Source organism: Lissotriton vulgaris, chromosome 5, assembly GCF_964263255.1.
Source record: "Lissotriton vulgaris chromosome 5, aLisVul1.2, whole genome shotgun sequence".
Taxonomy (NCBI): domain Eukaryota; kingdom Metazoa; phylum Chordata; class Amphibia; order Caudata; family Salamandridae; genus Lissotriton; species Lissotriton vulgaris.
The window spans coordinates 1193220237-1193247755 of record NC_141693.1 but is presented as its reverse complement, the minus strand read 5'-3'; the positions used below and the strand labels follow the sequence as shown (position 1 = coordinate 1193247755).

General features: G+C 43.4%; 1 protein-coding gene across 1 annotated transcript in view; it reads right to left on the bottom strand.

The window, feature by feature from the left end:
• The window catches only part of DMBT1 (deleted in malignant brain tumors 1), an 845773-nt gene that overhangs the window by 196780 nt on the left and 621474 nt on the right, over positions 1–27519 (bottom strand). The window contains exons 18-19 of the mRNA XM_086919609.1: positions 16287–16616; positions 15249–15302 (exon numbers count right to left, since the gene is read on the bottom strand). Coding sequence (XP_086775735.1) covers positions 15249–15302; positions 16287–16616 — 384 coding nt within the window. The remainder of the gene's footprint in view (positions 1–15248; positions 15303–16286; positions 16617–27519) is intronic.

Sequence of the window (27519 nt, the reverse complement as noted above, 5' to 3'; positions counted from 1 at the left end):
GTGATTGTTACAACTGTATTGAATATGCAATATTGGGAATGTTGTGTTCTATGCTAATGTGTTAGTGGGAAAGTGGAATACCATTGAACAGCCTGCATATATGTTTCTGTCGCTTTTGATGTGGGCGGGATTGCTTGAATCGTAAACACCTTGGGGAAGTACGCACATGGGTTTATGTTGCTTACGAGGCAGACAGGATAGTGGGCAAGTGAATATCTATAACTAGTACATATAAGTTCATGGAGCTCTGCTGAAAATGGAAGAGTTTGACATTTGCATATAAATGTAAAGTATATTTTCAATGGTTATGCTATTTTGGTTTCAATGTGTGTGTAATACAAAGACTAGTGTTTTATGCACATGGTGTGGAGTTTTTTTGTAACATACACAGTGTGTCACAAGAGATGGGGTTGTGCCAATACTGATATAATTGAAGGACTCTTGAAGTAAGTTTATTGTTTAGAGAAAGAAACCCCACACCGCAGTCCAACCAGGCACATTTCACAACTGACTGCCAACGTTCAAACCCAAAGTTTACCATATGAAATAACAGAGCGTATGTATGCCAGCATGGAAGTCACAGCCTCTGCCTGGCCAAAGCTGCCAAAGCACTTTACAACATATCTCCCTATCTTGGGAAAATACAAAGACCAGAACAGCGAAACCAACTCCACTCCAACAAATACTCCTACAAACAAAAGACAATACAAACAGAGACACCACTGAAATCTTAAGTTAACTGTAGTTGCTTAAATACATCATGACATTTTGTCAACTTGTGTTACTATGTTGAAAAACAGCCATGTGACTATAAACATCAGAGAAAATTAGACTAGAGCTCAATCGCAAACATAATCTCCCAAATGGCAGTGAGTTTTGCTCTTACCTCCCTCCTGTCCTGTAGAACGATTGCCCCATCTCCTCTTTCCGACACATTGGAATGCCTTGACCTCAACCACCTCCTGAGTCACTAGTAAATTCACTATCTTTCATGATCAACATAGGGGAACACAAACCAGAGGTACCTTACCCATCACCCGAACTTCTCTGCACCTCCCCTTGTCTCTGGTACAAAGCTACTCTCCTGAGGTTCCAAGTTTGTCCATTTTCCAATTTGACCCAATTGCCACCTACCATTCGGACTCGAAATTTGGTACATTCTTTTCTCCACCTCCTGGCTTATGGTTGACCAATTTAGTTCCTGGACGCCTGCCACGTATCATCTTGAAAGGGGTATTCCCTGAGCTGGTGTTAACAACGGTGTAATAAGCGCAGAGCATGACCTTAACCGCCCCCTCCACTGACATACCAGCACGACACACCAACCCCATCGTCCATTTGACATGCCTGTTGACTCTCCCCACTAAACCATTTTCCTGGGGATTTTACAGTAACAAGTATGGATGCCTCAAACCAAGGGTGTCCAAGAACAACCTAATTTCCTGTGACATCAGTAGTGTATCATTATCTGTGAGAAAGACTGAAGTAATACCCTCTCTTCTAAACACTTCACTGAGAAACTTAATGTTAGGGGTTCGGTGATGCTTCTCATGAATGCAACCTCCACCCACTAGGATTTGGCATCCAACAATATAGACTCAAACCTATCCTGTTCAGGAAGAAAGGAGAAAGGCCCCATAATTTCAAAACACATCCTCACCCATATCTCCTTAGCTTCCGACACATGCTGCTCCTTGTGCAATTTTCCTACTGCCACTCTCAACCGCTTCTCAGAATCCTTACAAATGCCACAATTCTCACATCCATTCTTTAAAGTGAACATACATGGGAGGCCACCAAAATCATTCTCTGATAGTCAACCTCTGGCACCATTGACCCCAAGCTGATCAACCAAGACCTGAGAGACTTGGGTGGCACACGTTTTTCATTCCTCATCAACATTCATCAGCACAGACAATTTAACAACCACCTTGAAAAATGGTTTGACTGCATCAGGAAGTACACTTGCTCTTCTGACAGCCGCTTTAATTTATTCTAGCACACTCTGAAGCATTAAAACTTGCTCCACGGCTTTCATCCATTCACCTCCTCAGTAACTAACTCAGTCATCTCTGCAGCTCCATCGAGCAATCTTGAAAGGAAGTATGCCACTCTATTCTTCCATCCCGGAACATACTGCACCCTACAGTCACAGTAATGCAACCTAACAGTCAATCTTGTTAACTGCCCTGAAAAGTTTTTCATCCCTCCAGGTCCCTACTCTTTGAGCAGGGGGGTTATGATCTTTTCTGAGGATAACCACCCCACGACACGAGAACACCCTAAAATATGCTGTTGCCCAAGCAGCAGCCATGGTTCGAGATCGATGACTGAGTAGCTGCGTTCCGCCTCCATCAGTGAACGTGAGGCAAAGGCTACCATTTTCTCCTCCCTGCCGTACATCTGTGATAAAACCTCCCCAAAAACTACCACACTGGCATCCACAGGAATGATGGTTTTTAAAGCACTTTGAAACTAGGCTAGTACGTCTGCATGTGCACTATTATTATTTATGGCTAAATAGGCCATTTGTTGCTGCTCACCCCACACACATTTCTTACCCTTTCACAGCAACTCCCTGAGAGGCTCTGTTTTATTAGAAAAGTCCTGTACAAATTTGGAGTAGTACTCCACTAATCCCATGAAAGACCGAAGGGCATCTCTGTCATGTGTAACCTTGACATTAACAATCAAACTCACTAAATTGACTTTGGGCTTCACCCCTTCCCTCGTAATCCTGTAGCACCAGATACTCCACTTCCTGCACAAGGAACACACACTTTTCTTTACATAAAGTTAACCCAGCTTCTCTAATGCGAGATAACACTTCATTCAAAATGCAGTTATGTTCCTCCACATCCCTTCCAAACACCAGGACATCATCCTGAAACACAAGAACCTTACTAAGGCCAGCCAGAATCACTGTCATCAGCCGCTGGAGCACACTTGCGGCTGAGCACAATCCAAATGGAAACCTACAAAACTGGAAGGTGCCCTCTGATGTAATGAATGATGTAAGATGTCTGTAGTGTGGGTGGAGTTTGACTTGATGTTATGCTCTCTTCAAGTCCAGTTTTGAAAAAGACTCCCCAAGACAACATTAGAATCAGTTAATTAATATTGGGCACCAGAAACATATCCATCGCCAAATTTTGACCCGAAGGACAGGCCTGACTGCTCTGTGCCAAGCTACACAAGGGTGAGCACAGGTTTTTGAACACGTGTTTGGTACTCATCCCATCTAGGATGGTGGATTGTGTCTGACTTCGATGCATCCCAGCCAGTCAGAAACCTCTAGCTCTAACAGTGTACACCAATGTTATCATGTTTAGGGGAGAAGCACTTGCAATTTAGCACTGATCAGCAGTGATTAAATGATCATAGTCCTAAGGCCAAGCAAAAAGAGGAGGTAAGCAGTGAAAAGGTTTTAGGGAAGACCACCCTAAGGATGACAGGTCTAGTAGAGGACTTCGGGTATTGGGCCTTCAGTACCACAGAGCGGTTGGAGTTTGAGCTGCATCGGGAGCAGGGAGGATTACTCTTCTCAAAAAGTGACAAACTACCATTATGTGTTGGGATTAAGAAGTGCAAATGCTTAAATGGACTGTGTGGGTTTCTCAGTGGAGCAGAGGTATCGGTGCGGGACAAAACTAAAATCTAATCCTACGCTTTGCAACTGCTGGTCGGATACTTTTCCCAGTGAGACCTGTGTAAGGTTTTCAAAATCACAAAGTGGATGACACAATATGGTGATATAGTCTAACTGTGGTATTTAATTTTTTATGCCATAGGTATAGTGGTACCATATACAATGGACCAATTGTAAAATTATGTTTACCAATTGTTTTTCAAATACAACTTTAACTTTGTTTTAGGGGTCAGAATACATACACTGGCACTGGAAAGTAGTTCCCAGGGTTGGGATTCAAAATTACCTGTATATGAGTGCTCAAAAAAATGAAAACCTGAGGGTGACAGGGTGACTATCCAAAAAGTGTCAGCTTTGCAACAGAATACATATTTCATGATGAAAAGTGCAGGCTGGGCATATGGTTGAAATTATGGAAAAATATGAGCATGCCATATCAAGGTTGTAGCCTACGGACCACTGCTCACATGTAAGCAAATGGGAAAACAAGACTCATCGCCTTGTCACACTGTTGCTGCATGTCCTGAGACGACACTGTCATGATAATAAACAATCCAGCGCCATTATTTTCCAGATGACTCAGCCTAGAAGTACACAAATCTGTCCGTTACGAACTATGCACCATCATCTCCACTTTGACGACACAGAGGGGGATAAATAACAAATAACTGTGTTTCCCTTAGCTCTGGTGCTAATAAAGCTGCATAGTGCCAGCCCAGACACCCTTCCACCATTTTCCAAGGGTTCCTGTCCTACAGGGGCAATTTTGTATGTGCAGGAAGGGACACCCACCTGTACATAAAAAATCTTGAAAAGTGATTTGCTCTCTATGTGTGCTGCGGAATGCAGCACAAATGAAAATATAAAAAAAGAAGATACATTTATATTTTTCTCCTCGTATTGCCAATCTAATACCAGGTATTTCCAGTATCAAAAAAGCAATAGGTGTTGTGACAGAACACTCACTACAACGCCCATTGCATGCTGATATCATGCTAAGTGAACCGTGAAAAATGGCCTTACGTACTAGATGGCGTTAAAGTATGCTAAGTGGATTAACACCGCTTTGTAAGTAAGGAGAAGGGGAAAGCGCCATCAGAACATTGCTAAATTGATGTTCTGGTGGTGATATTCCCTTGTAAATATGTCCCAGAAAGAGCAAGGTATCCTACTAAGACAGTGTGATCAGCGGGTGTGCTGCAACAAACAACAACGTGAATGGAAGCTATGCTTGAATTAATTTCAGCCACTGATCATCACCCGGGTCTCATTCCAATCCAATGGTTTTCTCCCTGTCTGCCACTCTCAATAGAGATCTGTCATATGAAAATGGGCCTTAGCCCTTCCCTAATAAGTACAGTTCAACCTGAACTGTTAGATCAGGGGCCATATTATACATATGCCCCTGGGGCGCAATGGGAATTTTTGTGCGCGTAGCACAGCCACGGGGCACTTTGGTATTACAGAAGGGGCCACAGTCGCTTGTGAGGCCCCTTCTGTAATACCAATAGTGCTGGTGCACATAAAGCACCAGTGCTTTCTTCAGAGGGTGTTCCCTCATTTACATGATGGCGTGCCCCATCCAAATGAGGGAATCCCTTTGCCTCTATGCCCACGCTATATTACGGATGCGGGCTCAGGGTCAAAGAAGCTCTCTGGAGGCACACTGACAATGCACCACGTAAAAGGTGGCCCACTGTCAGTGTGCCCCCTTATGGCAGCCCTCTGGAGGGGGAAGAGGGTCCCATGGACTCCTCAGACATCCCATTGCATGCAGGTGCAGTCACTCACAGGTTGGCGCCTGCACAGTGAAAACACGGAGCGGCTTCAAAGCAGCCCCTCCATTTTTTACATGAATGCGCTGCCCCCACAGCGTGAGTTCACAGCTGCCCTGGGGGCAGCACATTCGTCATAATACAAGGCATGTTCCTCAGTGCTCTGGGCACACCTTTTAATAGATGTGCCCAGAGCAATGAAGGAACATGCACTGTATGTATAATACGGCCCCAGGTCTACTCCAGATGGAAACACAAGCAACACCAGAACTGTTTTGGCCTACTTATGACACAACAGTGAGGTATAACTGGTCCTTTGACACAATGAGCTTAGGATCCCAATCAGGGCATACCCAGAAAACTGAGGGCATTTCCTACAACAAACAGCAGATCGATTGAAGAAATGATTGAATTAATCGCTGTCAATAGTGATCACTCAGGGTACATTCCAGTCTATGGATTTTAACCCATGCTGCCACTCTAAATAAAAGTTGTCATATGCAAATAATTGTTAGCCCAGCCCTATCTGCTAGACCAGGTGCCCTCTAGATGGTAACTTAGATCAGTTTTGGCCTAGTTAGGCATCATCAGTGAGTAAAAGTTGATTCCTATGGCACAGTGAGCACAGGGCCGTTATCTGGGCATACCAGTGGGTCTATAGAATATACAGTGGCCACGACTACCACAACTGTCAGCACTGTCACTATTGTCTCCTGTCATGCTGTAACTGTTACTCTATCTGCCAACACAACATCAACTTTCTTATTCAGAATAAGATATCTTTGCCCCGGAGCTCTCACAACTATACCACATGCACTCTCTCAACAGAAGGTAAGAATGACAATGTATAGCTACAGAGCAGTTCATCCTTTGTCCAAGCTTCCACCAGATCATAAATTACTGCTTCTTCAGAACTCAACTTCATTCAGTCATGTATTGACCATGTAAACTCTTTAAAATCATCAATCAACAGGGTGGCCCCAACAACTCTAACATCATCACAAACATCTCTATGCAGAAAGTAATGAGAATTGAAAGAGCAATCGTCATTGCCAACAAAAAATCAAGGATGGCATAAAACAATGAACAAATAGATCAAATAGAGCCCACAAAATCGAGCAACGCAAAAATGAAGCAACATGGACTGATTTCAAATAACTAGATGAAGACGAAATCAACAAGATAATCTAGTCTTTGAAACCAACGTCACAATTCAATGACCCAATGCCCTTTACAATCATACAGAACTTCAGCTTGCTCATATCTCCAATTTGGGCACAAATCAACAACTCATCAATCTATGCATGAAATCGTTGACTAAGATCCTGGAAATGGAGAACATTGCATACCACAGATGACACACAGTTCTACTTACACATTTCTATCCAGAAAGATATCACCTGACTAAATGACATTCTGGTGAAAACCCAAAATTCTCGATCATTGAACCACTTCAAATGGACCACCATGAAAACAGATTTCTTACTCCTCTTGCCGCCCCCTGCCTCGCCGATACAATAATGGCCACGCAGATGCCATCAACTGCATGTTCACTATAGCTGAAAAAACAAAATCTCTTGTTATTCACGGTAGATAAAAAACTTAACATGCAAGCACACACCAGCAGTGCCTATAACCAACTCAGCCTACTTAAGAAACTAAAACCTTCCCTGCCACCACAATACTTAAAGCTCCCAATTCAATCCTAGTTGTGTGCAGACTGGACTGTGAAAGTACAACCCTGGCAGCCTGCCAAAAAGCACACACTGCACAGCTAAGGACAATCTCAAAAAGATTAATAACTGGAACAATGAGCCTCGGTCATATCACACCCTCTCTGAAGTCTCTCCAGTGGCTCCCACTGGAACCCAGGATACAATTGAAGACAGCATACATGACACACAAAGCCAAGCACCTTAAGACACCGGGTTATATTAAAGATGAGCTAAATTTTTCAGATGGAAGCCACTCCTTACAAAGTGCTAACTCCCTCCTGCTATAAACCCCCAAATTCAAGAAAAGAAAGACCTGCAAATGCACCTCCTCTGGATCTGCAACTAGATTATGAAATTTATTTTAGTCGGAGATTTGTTCTAATCCCTCAATCCAAGCATTCAAGAAAGCAGTCAGATAATTTCTACTCAACAGATTTGTAACATTAGTTTCTGGTCCTGAGGTTTTCCATCCACAGGACGGTAAGCCAAGGAAACTAAAGCACTCCAGCAGACATGCATCAACATGCCATCACAAACATTTCACCTAGATGCTGATTTCCTGTTTAGAGTACTTTGAATGTATTGGAATACACTCAATTACAAAACCTGATATTGAATGACATGAACCAAGATCTTGGTAATTTCACTTGCGTTTAATGAGCCAAGCTAAGCGAGAAACCAGCCGACACGTTTATTGTCACATGTGGGAGTGATCCCGTGACTCTTCAGAGCTGAGATGGCGGTATTTGGAAGCTGGTCATGTAGCCGATGATAATTCCAACCCGGCTAGGGCATGTACTCCGGTACAAATTGAAAAATCGGCTCGCTTAGGAGCTCCAGGGGAGCTAGGGTGGTGGTTGATTTGGGCAAGCGAGACGGTACCAGTGTTCGAGCAGCTCGACTATTCGTGTGAACGTTTCCCAGAGGCTCAGTGTACCCGCAAGCCAATGATGAACACTGGACTGCCTACTTATCCAGTTATCCCGCGGCATCAATCAAGACCGCTTACGTTTATCCTACGCAACTCCAGGCCTGTGCTTTGGTCAACCATATGTCTTCTATGTCGATACAACCTTAATAAGAAAAGGGGTATGCCCAAATCATCCTATCTACCTGGGCATGTAACATCAAAGATGCAGTATAGAAGAAAGGCGAGGAGGAATCAATCAATTGTTTTATTTCAAGCCAGGGCACAATAAATTACCCTGTCATCTGATTTTTCTTATATCTACCTTTACACATTTCAATAAAGTATATATGTCAAAACAGAGGGGACTGGATACATACAAAAACAATCAATACATATAAATCAACAATAATATATACAACACATATGACACGACATCAATCACATACTTTTTGGAATTACAAAGACAAGTGAAGTTATTTACAACAGAATTGCAAAAAATTACAAAAGAACTTATTACAAACACCCTAAATTATTATATATACACACACATGTACACTCCTTATTCAGAGTATAACACACAAAGGAAGTCCCCTCAGCGCCTGAGGTATCACAACCTCCTACCCTGTTTTTCAGGCGCCCTGACCAAAACAAACCTAATTATTAACTTCCTACATGCGCGTATATATAATAATTTAGGGTGTTTGTAATAAGTTCTTTTGTAAATTTTTGCAATTCTGTTGTATATAACTTCACTTGTCTTTGTAATTCCAAAAAGTATGTGATTGATGTTGTGTCATATGTGTTGTATATATTATTGTTGATTTATATGTATTGATTGTTTTTGTATGTATCCAGTCCTATCTGTTTTGACATATGTACTTTATTAAAATGTGTAAAGGTAGATATAAGAAAAATCAGATGACAGGGATATTTATTGTGCCCTTGCTTGAAATAAAATAATTGATTGATTCCTCCTCGCTTTTCTTCTATACTGCATCTTCTATGTCGATACAAACAAGGTGAAAACACTGTAAACACAAGCAATATCTCAGAGGTTCAATGCAAACTAAAGACACACACACTTATGGATTTTTAAATGAATGCCTACTTAGGGGGTCATTATGATGGCGGATTCCCCGCATACTCCGGGCCGGCGGTGGCTTCCGGGGAATCCGCCGAGGAGGCGTGAAAGACCCACCGCCAAATTAGGATGGCTGGTGGGTCTCACAATCTGTCCTCCACTTTTCCGCCGCGGTCGGAAGGCGACCACAGCGGAAAAGCACTAACATGGCTGGCGGTGTCTATCAGACACCCCCCTTTTTACCGGCGAGGCCGTCCTGCTATCTCGGTTTCTGGAACTGCACTATCCTGCAGCCCACGAATCTCGTTTCGTGTGTAGGTAAGAATTATACCCTCCCTAGCCATTAAGAACCACATACACAGCTATATGTGGATCTCCATTAAATCACCACACTATCTGTTGTTTATTTTTAGCAATCACCACGTTAACGGAACTACGGCGGTTCTCGACCGGCTAATATTGTCACCCATTTTAAACGGTGGCACAGCACCATCTTGCTGCCGTTAGTTATTTAGTTGCTTCTTTTAAGGTAATGATTCAATCGTATTTTCGGCTAGCATATCAGTAATGTTCACAAATTTAGTCGCATGTTGTTTTCCATCATACTTTTACTTTGTCATATATAACACTATTTACTGAGGCCCCCCGCCCCCCCCTTTTTTCTTTACGCCTTGATATCCACGGAGCTATAGTTGGCATGCCTTTTTAACGCCCGACGTTTCTTTTATATTTCTTTCAGCCTATCCAATGCCCTCGGCATTTTTATCCCGTCATTACATCTAGTAATTAATGTGAACTACGATTGGAATATCAGGAACCGTATACATAAAGGTAATTTCCATGTGCATTGTAGTTTTAACTTTACGAGCACAATGTGCCTGTAATAATTGCACCTCGGTGTAGGTCTTTGAACAGCTATTAGACTCTAGTAGTGACCTTAGATTTGTTTACCTCTTTTGTATATCTATCTACAGTGATGGTTACTTGCTACTATTTGGGCACTACTGTGAAGCTAAATATTTCGATACAGTGAGCCTCAGTATCCACGCTGTGAAAACAGTAGGTAATCCCCTCTCCCCTTTTTTCAATAATTATTTACCTACTCGCTAAAAATATAGTCCAAGTGAAGATGGTTTCAAACTCGATAACTTTATCGGCAGAGTTTTCTTTTTTATAAGCTTTATTATCCTTTCTTCTTCTTTGTCATCTCGCGCACAGTGGTATACAATCTTTAAACATCTAACTTAATGATGAACCCTCCTCCGATAACCTGGCTTTTCAGTATGAATACATCCAAATGAAGAATTATTTAGAATAGGTCACTAAACACCAGAAATAACAAATATACCTTCTTGACCACTACGTTTATTAATTTTATGAATCCTGATATTCTCTCCACTAGAGACTTCACTGTTTGTAGCTAGCAACTGACTGGTTGTCTCATTGTGTTCAAAGTGTACCCTTCAAATTCCAAACATGTGATGCTATACAAAATATCTATATTTTTTGTTTAAATTAGGTATTAGCCTTATCAAGTGGCTCTGTGTTTATGGTCTTTCTATCAAAACAAAGGAAGTTATCATCGATTTACCTGTAACGTATGGAATAATATACAACACTGCAAATGTAAGTCAATTGACATCATTGTATTTCGAAACAAGACCATAATACATCCCTCCTGATCAGTGAATGCATGAGAACTTTTGTTGAGAATCTATGTGTAAATGTTCTCGAAAACAAACAACTGTATTTATACCAATAATGTATCTTACATAACTGATCGTTTTTTCTGTCTGGCTAAGTACTGCACTGACCGTATACATGTATCTGTTTTCCATATGACTTGAAGTGACTAATTTTTATGTCTGGACCTGATAGGTAGAATTAGAGTTGTTACGAATTCTGTATTGTGTAACAGATAAATAGGTATACAGATAGGTACATGTAGTAATTATGTTAAAGAATATATGTATTGTTATATATAATATGTTTTTTATAATATTCTTTTCAGAGTTTCATCAACGACTCCTGAAGAAGGCATTTCTTCTACTGCCGAAACGCGCGTCGAGTCCTTTTGTACTAATTTCTCATTATTTGCACTATTACTATGATGTATTTGGTTTTTATTGAATGTGTTTGATATTTCTTCAAGAATTGTATATGTCACTATTTTATTGTATCATATAGTTTGACTTATATGTTTGAGTCTTTATATGATTTTTATCTATTGCTAATTAAATATATATATTTTTTACAAATACAGTAGTTTTTGATAATTCTTTTTCTCCACTGGTCCTAGCCTTTATGATCACTTATTTTGTGGATGGCCTAGGATTTTTTACTCACATTGGGTCTATCAGACACCGCCAGCCATATTAGGATGTAGGGAAAGTAATGCTTTTCCACAGCGGCTTCTCCGCTGTGGAAAAGCATACGGACATTCACTTTGGGGGCCCGTTGTGGGCCCCCTGGGTGAAGGTTGCGTGCGGGGTGCACATGGGGGGTACCTATGGTACCCCCCTGCCTTTGCGTGCACGAAGCGGCAGGCACCGCGCGGTGCCTGCCGCTTTGTGCATGCAAATGCACTGCTTTCATTTTTTACATTGCGGCGGGTGCTGCTTCAAGCAGCACCCGCCGCAATGTAAAACATACAGGATGTGACCGCCAGGGTGGCGGTCACATCCTAATTGCCATGGAGGGACCGCCGCTGCCCATGCAGACGGTCCCTCCTACTCAGGGGTGGCGGACGGACGCAAGTCCGTCCGCCATCCTAATCGACCCCTGAGTTAGTGGACGTCACTTAGATATCAGGATGGTAGGGTACCCGCTAGTCACACTCTGTAAAGAGAATTGGTATTGTGAATAGTTTGCCATAGTTGATTTTGTCAGTACGAAACCGCCACTACCTTGGGTAAAAGGCCATTGACTTACATCATAATGGGTCTCTACTCGCCCAAGATCTGTTCACCTTCTCCTGAGCCTGCAAGTTACTGATTGAAGGTCTGAGCAGGGTTTAGGGACACCCTTGAGTTCCCCGACCAGTCCATACCTACTTCCCAGAGCAGCGCGCTAATCCCCAAGGCTCATGTTTGCCCTGTATAAACAAAAATACATAAATTAAAATAAATACAAGGCCTGTGGTGTCTGAACCCACTTCAGGAAGTGTCAAAGTCCATTCAGGAAGAGGAGGAGAAGGGGGCTTTGTACTGCAAAAATAAATGGCAGACATAGACTGGAACCAAAAAGATGGTGGGAGAACATTCCCAAACATCCCACCACTCAGTTCACCCCAATGCATCATGGTTAGTACAAAGCATGTTAACACTTCCGTGATAGGCTTGTTTTTTACTCTTGCTGGTGCAGCCAGTACAGTGTATGTCAAGACACGTGTTTCAGGATAGTTGTCCTTCATCAGTAGAGAGCAACATGATGTTTTGGGGGTGCTGGGAATGCTCCTCAAAGTCTTTCCAGGTGTGTGTATCACTCACAGGGCACAAGTGCATCAGCCAGAGCTCATCAATCCATTAGCTCAAGGAAGCCTTTTCCAACACAAAGAGGGTGGAAGTACACTGCCTCACCTCCCAGCACTCAGTTCGCCCAAATGCTTCATGGTTAATGCAGTGTATGATAACACTTAAGCGACAGTCTTTAGTCATTCACCCTTGTCAATGCAGCCAATGCTGTATATCTCTGGACGTGTTTCGGACAGTTGTCCTTCTTCAGTAGAAAACAACACATCGTTTTGGAGGGTGCTGAAAAATGCTGCCCAAAGTCTTCTCAGCTCCCTATACCACTCACTGAGTGCAGGTGCATCAGCAGGAATTTTTCCGCTCATTAGCAGTGCATGATAACACATCTTGAGTTGTTCTCCCTTGTGAGTGACTGGAACCAAATTGTGAAGGAAATGGTGCAGCCAGTGGCAGACGAAGTATGTTCGCATGTGTATAAAAAGACTATGGCTCAAACTTTAGAACAGATGTCACAAGGAATTCTGCCATTAAGGTGGTGATGTACACTGCTTAATAGCTCCAAAATATTGACAGGGAATTGTGGAGGGTGGAACTCATCTCCAAAGTGTATCACACAACGTAGCACAGCTGTCCATCAAAAGGAATGTAGATCTGACGTGTGACTTTACATCTACATGTGCAGAATTATACGTTCTGCCCAAAGACAACATATGGTTAACCTGACAGAATTAAGCAAACAAGCAAACATACATACCATGCGCTGCGTTGCCCGTGCTATGAAACATTTCACTAGCCTTATAGGTAGTGGACATCTTGCAATGTAAACTACACTGCCAGGAACCCACCTTGCCGTGCAACAAGGACCTTTGCTCAACACACAGATGCAAACTCTCTTAATCAGCAACTGCAGCCATCCTTCCTTCCCCGTCTTCTCTATCTCATTCTTCCCAACAAATTACCCGCCTGAGGGTGCATCTGCTCGAACAGCACAAGATTTTGATCCAAAATCTACCCCAGTCTTAAAAAGTGCACCTTGAGTTCTACTTATAATTATTTTTCCATGTTCCCGTTCTAATTTGTGTTCTTAGTAGTTCGTTAAGATTTATTGACTTTATCATAGAATGTATTCGTGTTATATTTGGGTGTAATGTTTTCTGCTGCATGCACGTTCTTTTAAAAATGGGATTGTCTTAATATTTTTCATTCAGTTACACTTTACTGTCTTAAACTTGTTGACTTACAGTATGTTTTGCTCTTTTAATTTTTATATGTTGTGACAATTACCAGCTGCTCCAGGCAGGAGGGTTTTTGGCATGGAAATTCGTAATTTTAATATGGTTATCATGAAAGTCGTAATTGTTTTAGGTGATTTTTCTGTCTACAATTTGCTGCTCATTAATTCGGGTCCAACTTACAAGTAATTTTATCATTTTTATTAATTAGAATGTTTGTATTCTGCTACTTAGTATGGTCACGTGCACTTTATGGTGACCCAGAAAGACTTGTAATTGGGTAAGGCGAAAATATCTAAAAAAACACAAGCAGTAATTTCGCTCTTCCAAACTTGTAATTGGAGTCTAAATGTGTAATACTGAAGACTGTAACATATGTGAATTATAAAAATGTAATCTAAAATAAAATGCTTGAGAAGTTGAGAAGCTTAAAGAACACTACATTCCAATGCATAACAGTGCGTACACCAACCACCTCTCTTTGGGCCATATGTATCATAAAAATTTGCGAATGCAAACTTGCTTAATTGGATGTATGAATGAAAATCCGGTGCAAAATAAGGAATCGCAAAATTTGCGATTCCTTATTTTGCAATTGCATTTAAGGAATCGCAAATTTTGCGATTCCTTAAATGCAATGTATGAAACTAAAAAAAAATTGCTAATTGTCCCTAAGGAATCGCAAATTACCACCAACTTGAAGTTGGTGGTAATTTGCGAATTTCTTGAAAAATGCTCATTTTTGCATTTTTCAAAGTGCCATGTGATGCACATAAATGCCCTTAGGGCATGTATGTACGCCACATGTGCACCCATGCTTATTTCAGGGGTGCAACAGGGTGTCCTTTGGACACCCCTGCACCCTTAAAATTATTCTTAATTTGCGATTAGCAAATTGCAAATCGCAAATTGAGAATTGAGAATAAATTCCCATTCCTTCCTATGGGCCTCCCGGCCCATTGAAATGAATGGGAAAGTATTCCTTAATTGCGAATTCGCAATGCAAATTCGCGGGAATATCAAGAAATCTGTAAAAAATTGCAATTTTCTTGATACATACCAATTAGCGATTCTGAAATAGCGATTTCTTAAAAATCGCTATTACAGAATCGCTAATTGGTACCTTGATACATTTGGCCCTTAGCACTAGTTGACTTTATGCTAGAATTTCACCCTATACAGTGCTCCACTGCCTTTTGGCGAAATTAAACTCACCGGCATACGACATACATGCATACATGTATAAATACATTCATGTAAACTAATAAAAACAAAACAGTATTCGGTCAGTCTGCTCAATATTAGAACATTTTGCTTTTTAAATCTCATAACATAGAGAATAATTTACAAAGGTTGGGCATTGCCTTAAATGCATTAAAAGAATTGCAATCACATTTCACATCAGACTGCCATTACCTGCTTGTGTAGTAGTGGATGTTGGTTGTGTTGCTGTACTTAATGTAACTGTCCCTGAAATAGAAACACAACTTAATGATTGTTTACTTAATGAGGAAAATAAAGCACATTATGAAAAATTGTTTGGCTATTGCACCCTCTCACTATCTCCATTCGTGGAGACATCTTCAACGTCTCAGCCATGCAAAGGCGACTCCTTTCAAAAACAGTGAGCGAAACTAGTTTAAATCAATAACCTAGTTCACAAGCATTTGTGTGGGCCTTCAACTGGGTGCAACTTATTAGGCATTGTTTCTCTGTATTTTGCTGTATTGTGTCTCAAGTGGATACAATTGTTTTATTAAGTTGGACCTTACCTTTCCAATTAGGACTGATAGTTAATAAGACAAATTAAAAGACAACAAGAAATTCAACAATTAAAGACAACTTCCATAGAAGAATTATTTTACGAAATTCATATACAATGTAATATACCATGGAATTCGATTGAAATAAGATGTTTATATACAATAAGCATCAGTAGTTGGAGGAGGCCAGTTATGACCATCTGTCTCACGGTACAGGGATTTACAGGGTGGCACCATAGGTGCCCCCCTCGGCCCAAAACCAGTGGCCGCGGAGAGAGGGAGGCCTGCCAGGGTCCCCAAAGTCACTTTCCGACAGGCTTTCCATGTCGGAAAGCCTGACATTGAAAGTCTGGCGGAAACCGACATCATAATCCTGACAGAGGAAACTCCGTCTGCATGGAATGAATGGCTGGTTTGAATTGCAACCGCCGGAATCCTAATAAAGCAGTTGGAAATCAAACCAGGAATGTCAGTCAGAAAGAGGCTTTCCAATCGACATCCTAATGAGTTCCTAAGTAATTTACAGATATTAAAACTGAATTAATGAAAATACAGTTTACATTTCAACAATGCATCAAACAACCAAAAATGCATTTACCCAAAGTCCACCCTAAACCAACCTTCTTCTTTATTTATTGATATAGGAAGGTGTGTTTCTTTTATTTTTCATAGTAAATACATTACAGAATACCTGAACAGATGACCCCAGCGTCATTGCTATGGAGACAGTTATGTATGTTCCATCCTTTGTTGGGACAGTCCCACAGGTGAGCTTCTTTTCCTCTACAGAGCACATCATCTAGAAGAATGCTTCCAGTTCCTTGACCAAAATAGGCCCCTCCAGGAGACGCCAGGACAGTTCCACAGCCCAGCTGTCTGCACACAACTTGTGAGTTCGCTGTACTCCAGAAATCATCACACACGGTCCCCCAGGCGCCTCCATAATAAACTTCTATGCGGCCAGCACAATTCTGTCCTCCATTAACCAGGCGTAGGTTCACACTTTCAGTACCACTAGGAGCTGGAGGGACAACAATGACATAAACCTTTTATCATATACATAAACGTATGTAAAACTGGAGAACAAATAAGTACAATGACAGTTAAGTCACACTTTAGTCTTTATCCAGGATTTCAAGTGACAAGAAATTAGGGTTTTTGCAGATACTCAGAAAGCAGGAGTCTCCCTCATCCCTTTAATTTTTAGGACTTTCATATAGTGAGTAGCAATGTGTTCTAGAGAATAGAGCTGCCGGATTTAGAATATTGAGACCCACAGTGGTTGCTCATCTGTTAAGGCGGAGGAGTGTCGCCTCACTGATATTTGAGCAGGCCAAAAAATAAAAAGGTAAGACGGTATTAGCATTTTATTTTTCTTTGCAGGACTGGAGCCAGGTCGGGCAGGGTTGAGCAAAGTGAGGAGTGGTTTGCACTTCCTAAGTGTGCATGAATGTTCTCCACCCAGCTGTTTGCACAGGCTGCTTAGAGACTATGCCCAGACTCCCAGGCACTGCCTGAGGGGTAAAACATGCTGCACAGACCAATCATTACACTGCTGATGAAGCGTTGTGATTAGCTGGGAGAGTCTGGGATCCTGGTTGCTTCCGGCGCTGCCAGGAGAGTGAAGAGGGAGCAGAGGTGTGTGGCGGCCGAGGTACATTTTTTTCATCCATTCCACCCGCCCCACCACTCCAATTCCGACGCATCCACCACTGAAGACCTAGTTTACATCATGTCTCGCCTCAACTTTCTAAACATATGAGCCCATCTCTTAATCTCCACTTTCCTAAAAATAAACAGATGTGGAACATAATATTCTTCTGTTGTAAAGCACTACAATGCCTCTGGGCCAGATGTGTGCTTAAAAAACATGGAAAGATATTCTGAAAAAGTTTCACACCTTACTTTTTAACTGATCACAGTGTCAAACATTAAAAGAAAATGTCAGGTGTCAGAGGCCCAAAGTGACCAACTATATAAATGTAATGTGTAAAGGATATAATATTTACAATTCATAAAGCTGTTAATGGCATTAGTTTAATTCCTGGTCAATTATTATTTTTATTTTTTATAACACATTTTTATTGATATAAAAGAACAAAGCAGAGCAACACTTTAAGATGTACAATATATATATCGATACACATATGTCACAGGACGTTCAAATATTTACTGTGAGAACTGCCAAAAATCATTCATCATGAATTATAAATAAAGTCCAAATGTACATAGATCAAGTAAAGACCCGGTGTGCTATGATTTGGTGTGTCAGGAAAGGCATAACAGACAAAAAAAGGAAAACAAATAGAGTATGCAAACCACTATCTAACTCAATCATCCCACACCCAAGGCACAATCCTCCCCACCCTCTCTCTCCCACCAGAGACAGGAAAAGGAATCAAATGATAGCAACAACAATGGGTATGACACAGGGAGCCAAACATGGCAGGAACAAAGATCTATGAGGATCCCTTGTAAGCAGGCAGGAGAGTTTCAACTCCAGCTCCAGGAACCGAGGAACTAATAGGAGGGAAGTACCTAAGGGACCATTTAACTGGAGGTCTCGTCTGCACTCTCAACCTCATTCCCACAGAAATCTGCTAGAATTACATCCCAAGCTCTTGCCTGTTCTAGAGGATGCCTACCCTGGTGCCTTTCGCAGAGCAGCAGTATACCCTCCCAGGCCGCTCACTGTACCACTTCTGCATGCCAGTTTTCCACACAGGGCCTCAGCATTCTTCCATAGCATGGTGAATCAATGAAGTTGTAAGTAATTTGGCATATAGCATGGTGTGGGAAAATAACCTAGATGAAAAAACTGGGGGGAAGGAGTCAGAACTCGATCAGTGGACTCTGACAAGAGGCGTACCACCTCTGACCAGTTGAAGATTAAGTGAGGGCATTGCTGTGGCAAATGGAGGATATCTCCTGAGGCGACGCAACAGAGTGAGCAGTTAGGCGATGTTGGGTCCGATTCACAGAACTAACTTAAGACAAAATCCTAAATTTACTACTTTTGGTATTCACAGAACGTACTTACTACTTTTGCTATTCACAGAATGCACTTACTACATTTGGTATTCACAGAAGAGATTTACGACTACTAACTTTATGTCCGCACTCGAGCCGGAGATTCCCGGCTCGGTGGCGGAGATTCCGGCCCGGAGGTGGAGATTCCGGCCCGGAGGTGGAGATTCTGGCCCGGGGTGGAGATTCCGGCCCAGTTGTGGAGATTTCTGTTATGGCTAAGTCTCCCCCACACTTATACTAAGAAAACGGGTTGGACATACTCTGGGGACCCACCTATGGGAGGTTCTAGATAGAGGGGTGGCTACACCCATTTCCTTTGTCCAGTTTCGTGCCAGAGCAGGGGCTGGTAGCCTCTGCAACCGGTTTGAACTGGGCTATGCACAGGGACACCAAGTGTGCCCCAGGGCATGCTTTCAAAGCACTCATGGAGTGCACCCACCCAGCCCCAATACACTAAAGCCTGTCTTGGAGGTGGTTACACCTCCCTTTGACAGGAAACCTATTGTCCAGGCCTCCTCTGCCGGAGTTTCGGTCAGCAACAGGAGGCCAGACTTGTGTCTGTAGCTTTTATTTTGTGATGCCAGGGCTCTTTTAAACTATTACCAGTTAGACCAGTGTGTACATGTCTCTCTAGAAGGGTGGAATTCTACCCCTACCCCCAGGACTGGCCGGGGGTAGGACTCCAAGGCGTTTGACACCAAACACAACATGTTTCCATGCAGCCGTTCCAAAGTTAGCATTTACTGCGAGGTTATAATGCACTTGAGAGTATATGGTCTGTCTGCATCACAGAACAGCCTCAGAGAATAGGCTCCGAAAGCACACAAAACCAAGCACTCTGCCCTCAGGATTGATAAAGCCTGCCATTGAAGTGACTGATAGGCTTATATGTGTCAGTGATTAAAGGTAGATATAGGTAACCTATATCTTAGTAAGGGGTGCATGCACCACCTTACCCAGGCTGCAGTAGCTATCCAGTGGTGTCATTTTGGAAGGCTTCCCAGGGGTGGCATAATACATGCTTCAGCCCCTGGTAGGCCTCTGGCGTAACTATGCCCTTAGTACCTAGTGTCCCATATACTAGGGACTTACAAGTGTACCTCAGTAACCAAACTGGAGTGTACCTAAAGTCCTGGATAGCAGGGCCCCAGCCAGACTAAAGTAAAAAAACAGTGAAACGCCAGCAAAAAGTGTGGGTAACGATAGTAAGCAGATCCTACTCTCCTACACCGATAAGCAGACGTCAGTGGCGGTTTCCCTGGTTTAAGGAGAGTGACATTAAGTGCCTCATGCAAACTGGGAGGCAAAGTCCCATTAGTAAGTGCATGTTTGTATAAGTCTGCTAGGTGTGGGCAAGAATATCATCGTAGGTGGCAGAAAATTCCATAGGAAGATCATCTGTTCCTAGAACCTTCCTGTTGGCCTTGCGTGGGATCTCGGCCCTGATCTCCCCTCAGTGATGTCCCCACCCAACCTCTCCACTTCCTCCTGGGACACTTCCCCATGTGGCAGAGTGGCAAGCCACTCAACAGGAGTGCACGCTTGTGAAGTCGGGCGAGCAGAATATAGACAGGAGTTAAAGTCTAAACGAGCCATTACTGTCAACCTGGGCATCCAGGCAAACATTGTTCAGGGTGAGTAATTCCAGTATAGGTGATCTGCAATGGAAAGGATTGGCCAGCCAGGCCAACAGCGGGCCAGATTTGTCCCCCTCAGTGTGTGCTCTGACCATGTAAGCCTTGTGAACGAAGCAGCTGAGGTGTTCCACATGCTCTGCCACCTTCTCTTTAGCTTCCGGCAGAACCTGCTGCTGATCCAGGTGTTCCATATGTCTGCAGTCCAGGACTTTAAGCCTCGTTTATGCACTAAAATATCTTGCAAAAGGGACTTGCGAATTCCCGCAGATTCAGACAAGCAACGTCCCCTGATACCTACCTTAAAGGCTTCCCATTCTAAAAATGGGGAGTTAGCAGTAGCAGCATTCTTATCAAAGTAGTTTTGAGCTCCCTCCCGGATTAAATCATGGAACATTGGGTCCTTCAAACTTACTGCTTTCAGCTCCCAGCTAGAGAGGCAGGTACCCATCCCCCCCATCAGAGCAACAGCAATAGGGGATTGTGGTCGGAGATGGTGTGGGAGAGATATTCAACAGAGGATATAGCACTGAGAATATCTGGTGAGCAAAGAAAGGATTGAAAATAACAAGAGAGAGAAGGAAATGAGGCACTCTTATACCCCCTGTAAATCAATTTGTAACAACAAAAGAGTGACTAAAGTTTAATCAGGTATAGGTACACATTGGTAGAGCACAACACCAAAGGAAAGCCACCTAAGTTTATAAAAGAACCCTCACTCACCGACCTGGTCGGTGACATGCTTCATCATAGGGTTCCACCAGAGAGGCCGAATGCCTCCCTGGTGTTCTTCTACGCCTGGTTTACAGCAGAGCAGGATGCTAGAATACGTGTGTACGTGATGGTGAGAAGGGAAGTGATTTTAAAAGGTCACTGGTTCTAGCCTATCAAATAATTTATTAAAAACCTGCTTTAGAACAGAGCTCCTGAGGCGGAAAGCCGGGAGTTAGGACCTATTTACACTGTATTTGCTCGTCCCCGCCAAGAGGCCGTGAGGTTTTTAAAAATTACTTATTTCTTGTGTGTTCTCATTTTATTTCATTCGTGTCTGCTTCTGCTCCTTGATCCTTTGGGCATTTTAAATACTTCTTGCTGTGCAAACCGAGGGCCGACTTAGGGCTCAGTTCGGTTACAGGCAGCTTCCCCGGGGGTGACGACTTTGGCCGCCATCTTTGGGCGATAGGCTGGGTTAGCGCACTAGTGGTCGGGCGAGTGGCGGCCCGGGCGCTCTAAAGTGAACTAAGAAGAGAGCGCAACCTGCTTTAGAACAGAGAGCTCCTGATGCGGAAAGCCGGGAGTTAGGACCTATTTACACTGTATTTGCTCTTCCCTGCCAAGAGGCTGTGAGGTTTTTAAAAATTACTTATTTCTTGTGTGTTCTCATTTTATTTCATTTGTATCTGCTTCTGCTCCCTGATCCTTTGGGCATTTTAAATACTCCTTGCTGTGCAAACCGAGGGCTGATTTAGGGCTCAGTTCAGTTACAGGCAGCTTCCCCGGGGGGGACGACTTTGGCGGCCATCTTTGGGCGATAGGCTGGGTTAGCGCACTAGTGGTCGGGCGAGTGGCCGTCCGGGCGTATTAAATGAATCTCATTTCCCGTCCGCGCAGCGGGCGAGCCGATGGCGCGCCGGAGGCGCGCCAGAGACAAGCCCGTCTGGGCCTGTCCGGGCCGGACTGGGCCTAGGGCCAGTTATTATGCCTGTGGCCACTAAACAGCAGATAGGATATTCGAGGGAAGATCTCATTAAGCTACAAGACAAGGGAGGCTCACTTTGTAGCCAGTTTAAGAGTTTCGATAAACATTGCAGGCGATGTAAGCTCAGTCCCAATCCCATCCTAGTAAGGGAAACTAGTAAGCAGATTCATAGTGATCTCGGGATGGCACTCCTGAATTGCAGGTCCCTACCGAAGCACGCCGTAGAGATCAACCTTATGATCCAAGAAGGTAATCTCGACGTATTGTTTTGAACTGAGACGTGGCTATCCCCAAATTCTGAGTTCGATATCGCTGCTGCCCTTCCGGATGGATTTCTTATTCAGTGTCAACATAGACAACAAGGGAAAGGAGGCGGACTTGCTATAGTCTATAAAGACAAACTTAACTGCAGAATTGAAGACTGTGAGATATCAGACTCAGAAAGTGTCCGCTTCAGCATTCAAATTACGCCTAATAATTCTCTTTCAAGACTCCTTATTTATCGCCCGCCGGGCTGTATTAGACAGTTTACAGGATCTTTACTGGACACTACTTTAGCTGCTGCCGCTTTATCATCTAAGTTTCTGATTCTAGGAGACTTGAATCTACATTTTGATGACCCTAATGATAAAGCTGCAATGGATCTCTGTTCTGACCTTAAATCTTTCGAGCTGAAACTCATTAATAAAGAGGCAACTCACGTGAAAGGTCACCTTCTAGACCCTATATTTTCAAATAGTAGTCAGCTTAATACTAGTCCCCCACTTCCGATACCATGGTCTGATCATTTCCTAGTACCATTCTCCTGGAAAACCTGTACAGAGGTGATACGTGTAGCAATACCTCGCACTCTAGAGAGGGCTTGGTCCAAGCTATCCCTGGAAAGGCTGATTTTAGCACTCAAACAAACTGCCCCATCAACTGAACCAGATCCTCTGGTGGCAGATATAAGCTTTTGAAATTGGCTTAACAACTCCCTGGATGCGGTACTACCTCTTAAAATAGTTACAAAGAAAAATAGTATTTTTAAATCACCATGGTACACTACAGAGCTTAGAGATCTCAGAAAAAACTGCAAAAAACTGGAACGCAGATGGAGGAAAGACTGGTTGGCAAATAACAAAGCGGCCTATCAATCTGCCCTGAGACTCAGGTGGCTTTTTTTGAAAATATAATTAATTTGTCATCCAATTCCTCGAAAGAAACTTTTAAAATAGTTAAACAACTACTTAAGGTTCCTTCTCCAGTAAGCATCCAGGAATGCACCAAAGTAAGATGCAATCAGCTAGCAGATTTCTTTGATTCCAAGATACAAGGAATCCTTGATAGTCTACCACAGAATATCTCTATTCCTTATGGTGACACTCACATGGCATCTACTTCTGGCCCCTTGTTGGACTCCTTTAGTTGTATTAATAGGGATGATTTCTGTAAAGCCCTATCTTCGTTGAAAAGTGGCTCTCCGTCTGATCCTGCGCCCATGTATATCCTTAAGAGGATTGCAGACACTATTGCCCCATTAGCAACAGATCTTTTAAATGCCTCATTTACCTGTGGGGTTGTGCCACCTAGTTGGAAACAGGCCAGGGTCAAAACCCTTTTAAAAAACCGGGGCTTGATCCGTCCGACCTTGCCAATTTTCGCCCAATCTCGTTGTTACCTGGCCTGGGCAAAATCGCTGAAAAAATGGTTAATCAGCAGCTTTCTGGGTTCCTCGAAAACAATGGGCTGCTGAGTGACTCCCAAACGGGTTTTCGCCCGGGACAGGGCACTGATACAGCCCTGTTAGTGGTGGCAGAGGAGGCAAGGTGTATCTTAGATTCAGGAGGATCCGCTGTTGTGATCCTCCTGGATGTAAGTGCAGCATTCGATACGGTGGATCATGAAATATTAATTCACCGTCTCGCTGGATTGGGCATAACAGGAATGGCCCTGAAATGGCTTGCATTCTTCTTGAATAATCAATCCTTTAGGATCTGGGAAGGCGGTGCACTGTCTAAATCTACCCCCCTCCAGTGTGGAGACCTTCAGGGATCTTCTTTGAGCCCTACTTTGTTTAACATATATATGGCCCCACTGGAGGAGGTGGTGGCCCCATTTCTGATTAAAACAGTCACCTATGCGGACGACACCCAATCAGTCGTCTCGCTAACCAAACAAGAGGGATGTCTGGACAATCTCTCTGCCTGCCTGGCCGGAATATTCTCCTGGATGACCAGTTCGCGGCTTAAACTAAATGGAGCAAAAACGGAGATCATGCTCCTGGGCCATTACTTTACATCTCTCCCCAAAGCCTCCTGGCCCTCCTGCTTGGGTGAGTTGCCCGCACCGAAAGACAAAATTAAAAGCTTGGGGGTGTGGTTTGAGCCCGACTTAACCTTTAGGACGCAAGCACAGAAAGTTGCAGGCATTTGCTTTGGCCTGCTTCGGGCAGTGCGGAAAGTTCTTCCTCTCCTGCCTCCCCAGTCCAGGAAATTACTGATCCATGGTTTAGTATTACCCAGATTGGATTACTGTAATGCCCTGTTTTTAGCAGCCCCCGAAGCTACCATCAATATCCTTCAATGGGTGCAGAACGCAGCAGCCAGGATGCTCTCAGGTGCCTCAAGAAGGTCGTCGGCCAGACCGATCTTGAGAACACTTCACTGGCTGCCAATACGCGAAAGAATTATCTTCAATTCGCTATGTATCACCCATAAGGCTCTTCAGGGTAAAGGACCCCCGGTTCTGAGGAGCCTGATTTGCCCCTATAAATCTTCCCGGGCTCTCCGGTCGGACTTCGGAAACCTAGCCAAGGTTCCCAGAGTTAGGAAGGCACGCACAGGGGGACGCCGCTTCTCGGTAAATGCGGCAAAAAATTGGAATTCTCTCCCTAGCTGGATCCGTACCGAACCCTGCCATCTTAAGTTTCGAAAGTCCCTTAAAACATTTATTTTTCCCAAGGACCCCTGAGTAACGGTACCCTCCTCAGTTTGGTCTTTGTTTTATTTCTATCAGCGCTGGGACGCTCTTGGGCAGCCATGCGCTTTATATATCAAATTTCCCATTTCATTAAAGGCTGACCAGTGACCATTAAAAGAATTGGGACGAATGTCAACTAGTTAAGTAATGTAGCTAGTAACATCCGATTTAAGTGTGTGAAAGAAAGAAAGGAGCCTAAGCGTACATGTAGGTCATATACACTTGAATTAAAAGAGTAATCTTGCTCCAACGGGTGGCGGTGCTGCAATCCGACTATTAGGCCCCAGTGGGATTACCAGGTAGCAAGATTTTGGGATAAACGGCATCCGGGGGGGATGTGAGCAGTCCAAGTCAACATTAGCACCACAGTTGAAGTCACCCCCTGGACCCCTTGCATCTGTGGGAGGAAGGGGTCCAGCACGTAGTACAAACCATCCGAAAATAGTGCCTGATTTTTTTTAGGGGCACATGAATTAGGGAGGGAAAGATCTTGGCCATCTAAACGACCCGTCAAAACAGAAAAGTGCTCCTATGTATCAACTAGGCTACTGGTAAGCCCACATCAATGTCCCAATGCAGATGCCGAGAAGGCAGTATGCATACCTATACCTCTCCATCTTTAACAGAGTGCTGCATCCTCCTTTACAGTGCAATGAGTTTCCTGCAGGAATGATGCATGAATTCCCCTACATTCCAAGTATGACAATATCTTATAACACTTTGTCATACTATAAAGGCCCCTGACTTTCCAAGTAAGGAATTTGTAATTATGACGGTCATCCCCATCATGAAATAAAAAATGGCTATATACTCTCAAAAGAGTAGTGAGAGCTGATAGAAGGACAACCCATGGCCACAACCAAGCATTGTGGGAGTGGGAGGGATTAGCAGCAGGTACCTAAAAATACAAAAATACAACAAAAACAACCCAACACCCCTTTTACTCAGGAGAGCAAGGCAACAACCTCTTATTCAAACCATAAATAGCAACAATGAACTAACCAAGTCTGTGTCACGATTCGATCCCTGTGCTCTCGTACCCACCACCAGGGGGACGCATAGGGGGACTTTCCAGTCTTCTAATAAGCTTCCCGACCCTCCCCTGCATGCATATCCTGACTTAAAGCTATTTTGACACTTATTGGGAATAGACATCCATTCCCAATTCATGCCGGGTTTTGTGAAAGCCAGCCTGCTTATACTTGAAGCCAGTCTACTCATGCCTGAAACTCCATTACCCAGAATTCCCTGCTCACTACTTTGTCTCCGCCCCTGCAGGCCAAGGATGGGTGGAGGAATTCAGCTCACCTGTGGCTGGATGCTGCTAGCCTGCTCACACCTGATGCATGTGATTACTGTGAGCTCTTTTAAGCCCCAGCTCCCTTCAGGCCAAGGTTGGTCATTGTAGCTGTTTACTGGTGAGACCCATCCTTGTTTCCAGTGCTCCCTGAGCTTTTGCTATTCTTGTTTCCTGAGCTTTAATTATCCCTTGTTCCTGACCTGCTGCTGTTTTCCTTGTTCCTGAACTGCAGCCGTTTCCCTTCTCCTGAATTAGCAGTTACCTTGGTTCCTGAGTTCCTGAGCTATAGCTATTCCTTATACCTGAATTAGCACTGCCTGCAGTGCTCTTGTTTCCTGAGTTCCTGAGCTATAGCTATTCCTTGTACCTGAATTGCACTGCCTGCAGTGCTCTTTTTCCTGAGTTCCTGCGCTATAGTTATTCCTTTTTCCTGTCCCTGGGCTTCAGCTATTTCTTGTTCCTGATCTGCATTGCTTGCAGTGCTCTCTTGACTCCTTGACTCCTGAGCTGTAGCTATGTCCTGTTTCTTGAACTAGCACTGCCTGTTGTGCCACCTTGACTCCTGAAGCTTTAGTAATGTTCTGTTTCCTGAACTAGCAATGCATGCAGTGCTACCTTGACTCCTGAAGCTTTAGTAATTTCCCTGTTCCTGAACTAGCACTGCCTGCAGTGCTACCTTGACTCCTGAAGGTTTGGTAATTCCCTGTTCCTGAACCGGCACTGTCTGCAGTGCTGCCTTGACTTCTGAGCCTTAGCTCACTTCTTGTTCCTGCCCCAGCACTGCCTTCAATGCTACTTAGTTTTCTTGATTCCTTAACCTGCACTGTTCTAGTATACCCTTGTAGCCTCCCCTTCTGTATATCCCTTTCCAGTCCCTGCCTTTCTTCCCATTTCCCTGGTTTGAGTTCTAGTTTGCTGCTTTTCTATTCTGCTGTCTTACTTTTGTTACCTTATATGTTTGTTGCCTGCTTTCTGCCACGTGTGTCCTGTGATTTCCTTCCTTTCCTGTTAAGCACTACTCTTTGCTAGCTCCTTGTCTATTGTGCTTGTGTTTATTTCTACCTCTTGCTGTTACTGCCTTGTGTGTTCCCGTTTGATCACCAGGATCCATGGGCACAGCTGACGACCTAGGTGGTGTTTCTTGTTCACTGTGAGTATTGTCTTTGAGCTACATGTATAACATCACCATAGGTATAAGCTCCACAGATTCTGCCTTTGCATGCATATCCTACATGTGGGTATTTGCAGTCAGTATCTGTAACAACAATTGTGGGAAAGAAACGTACTGAGATTTAGTCTT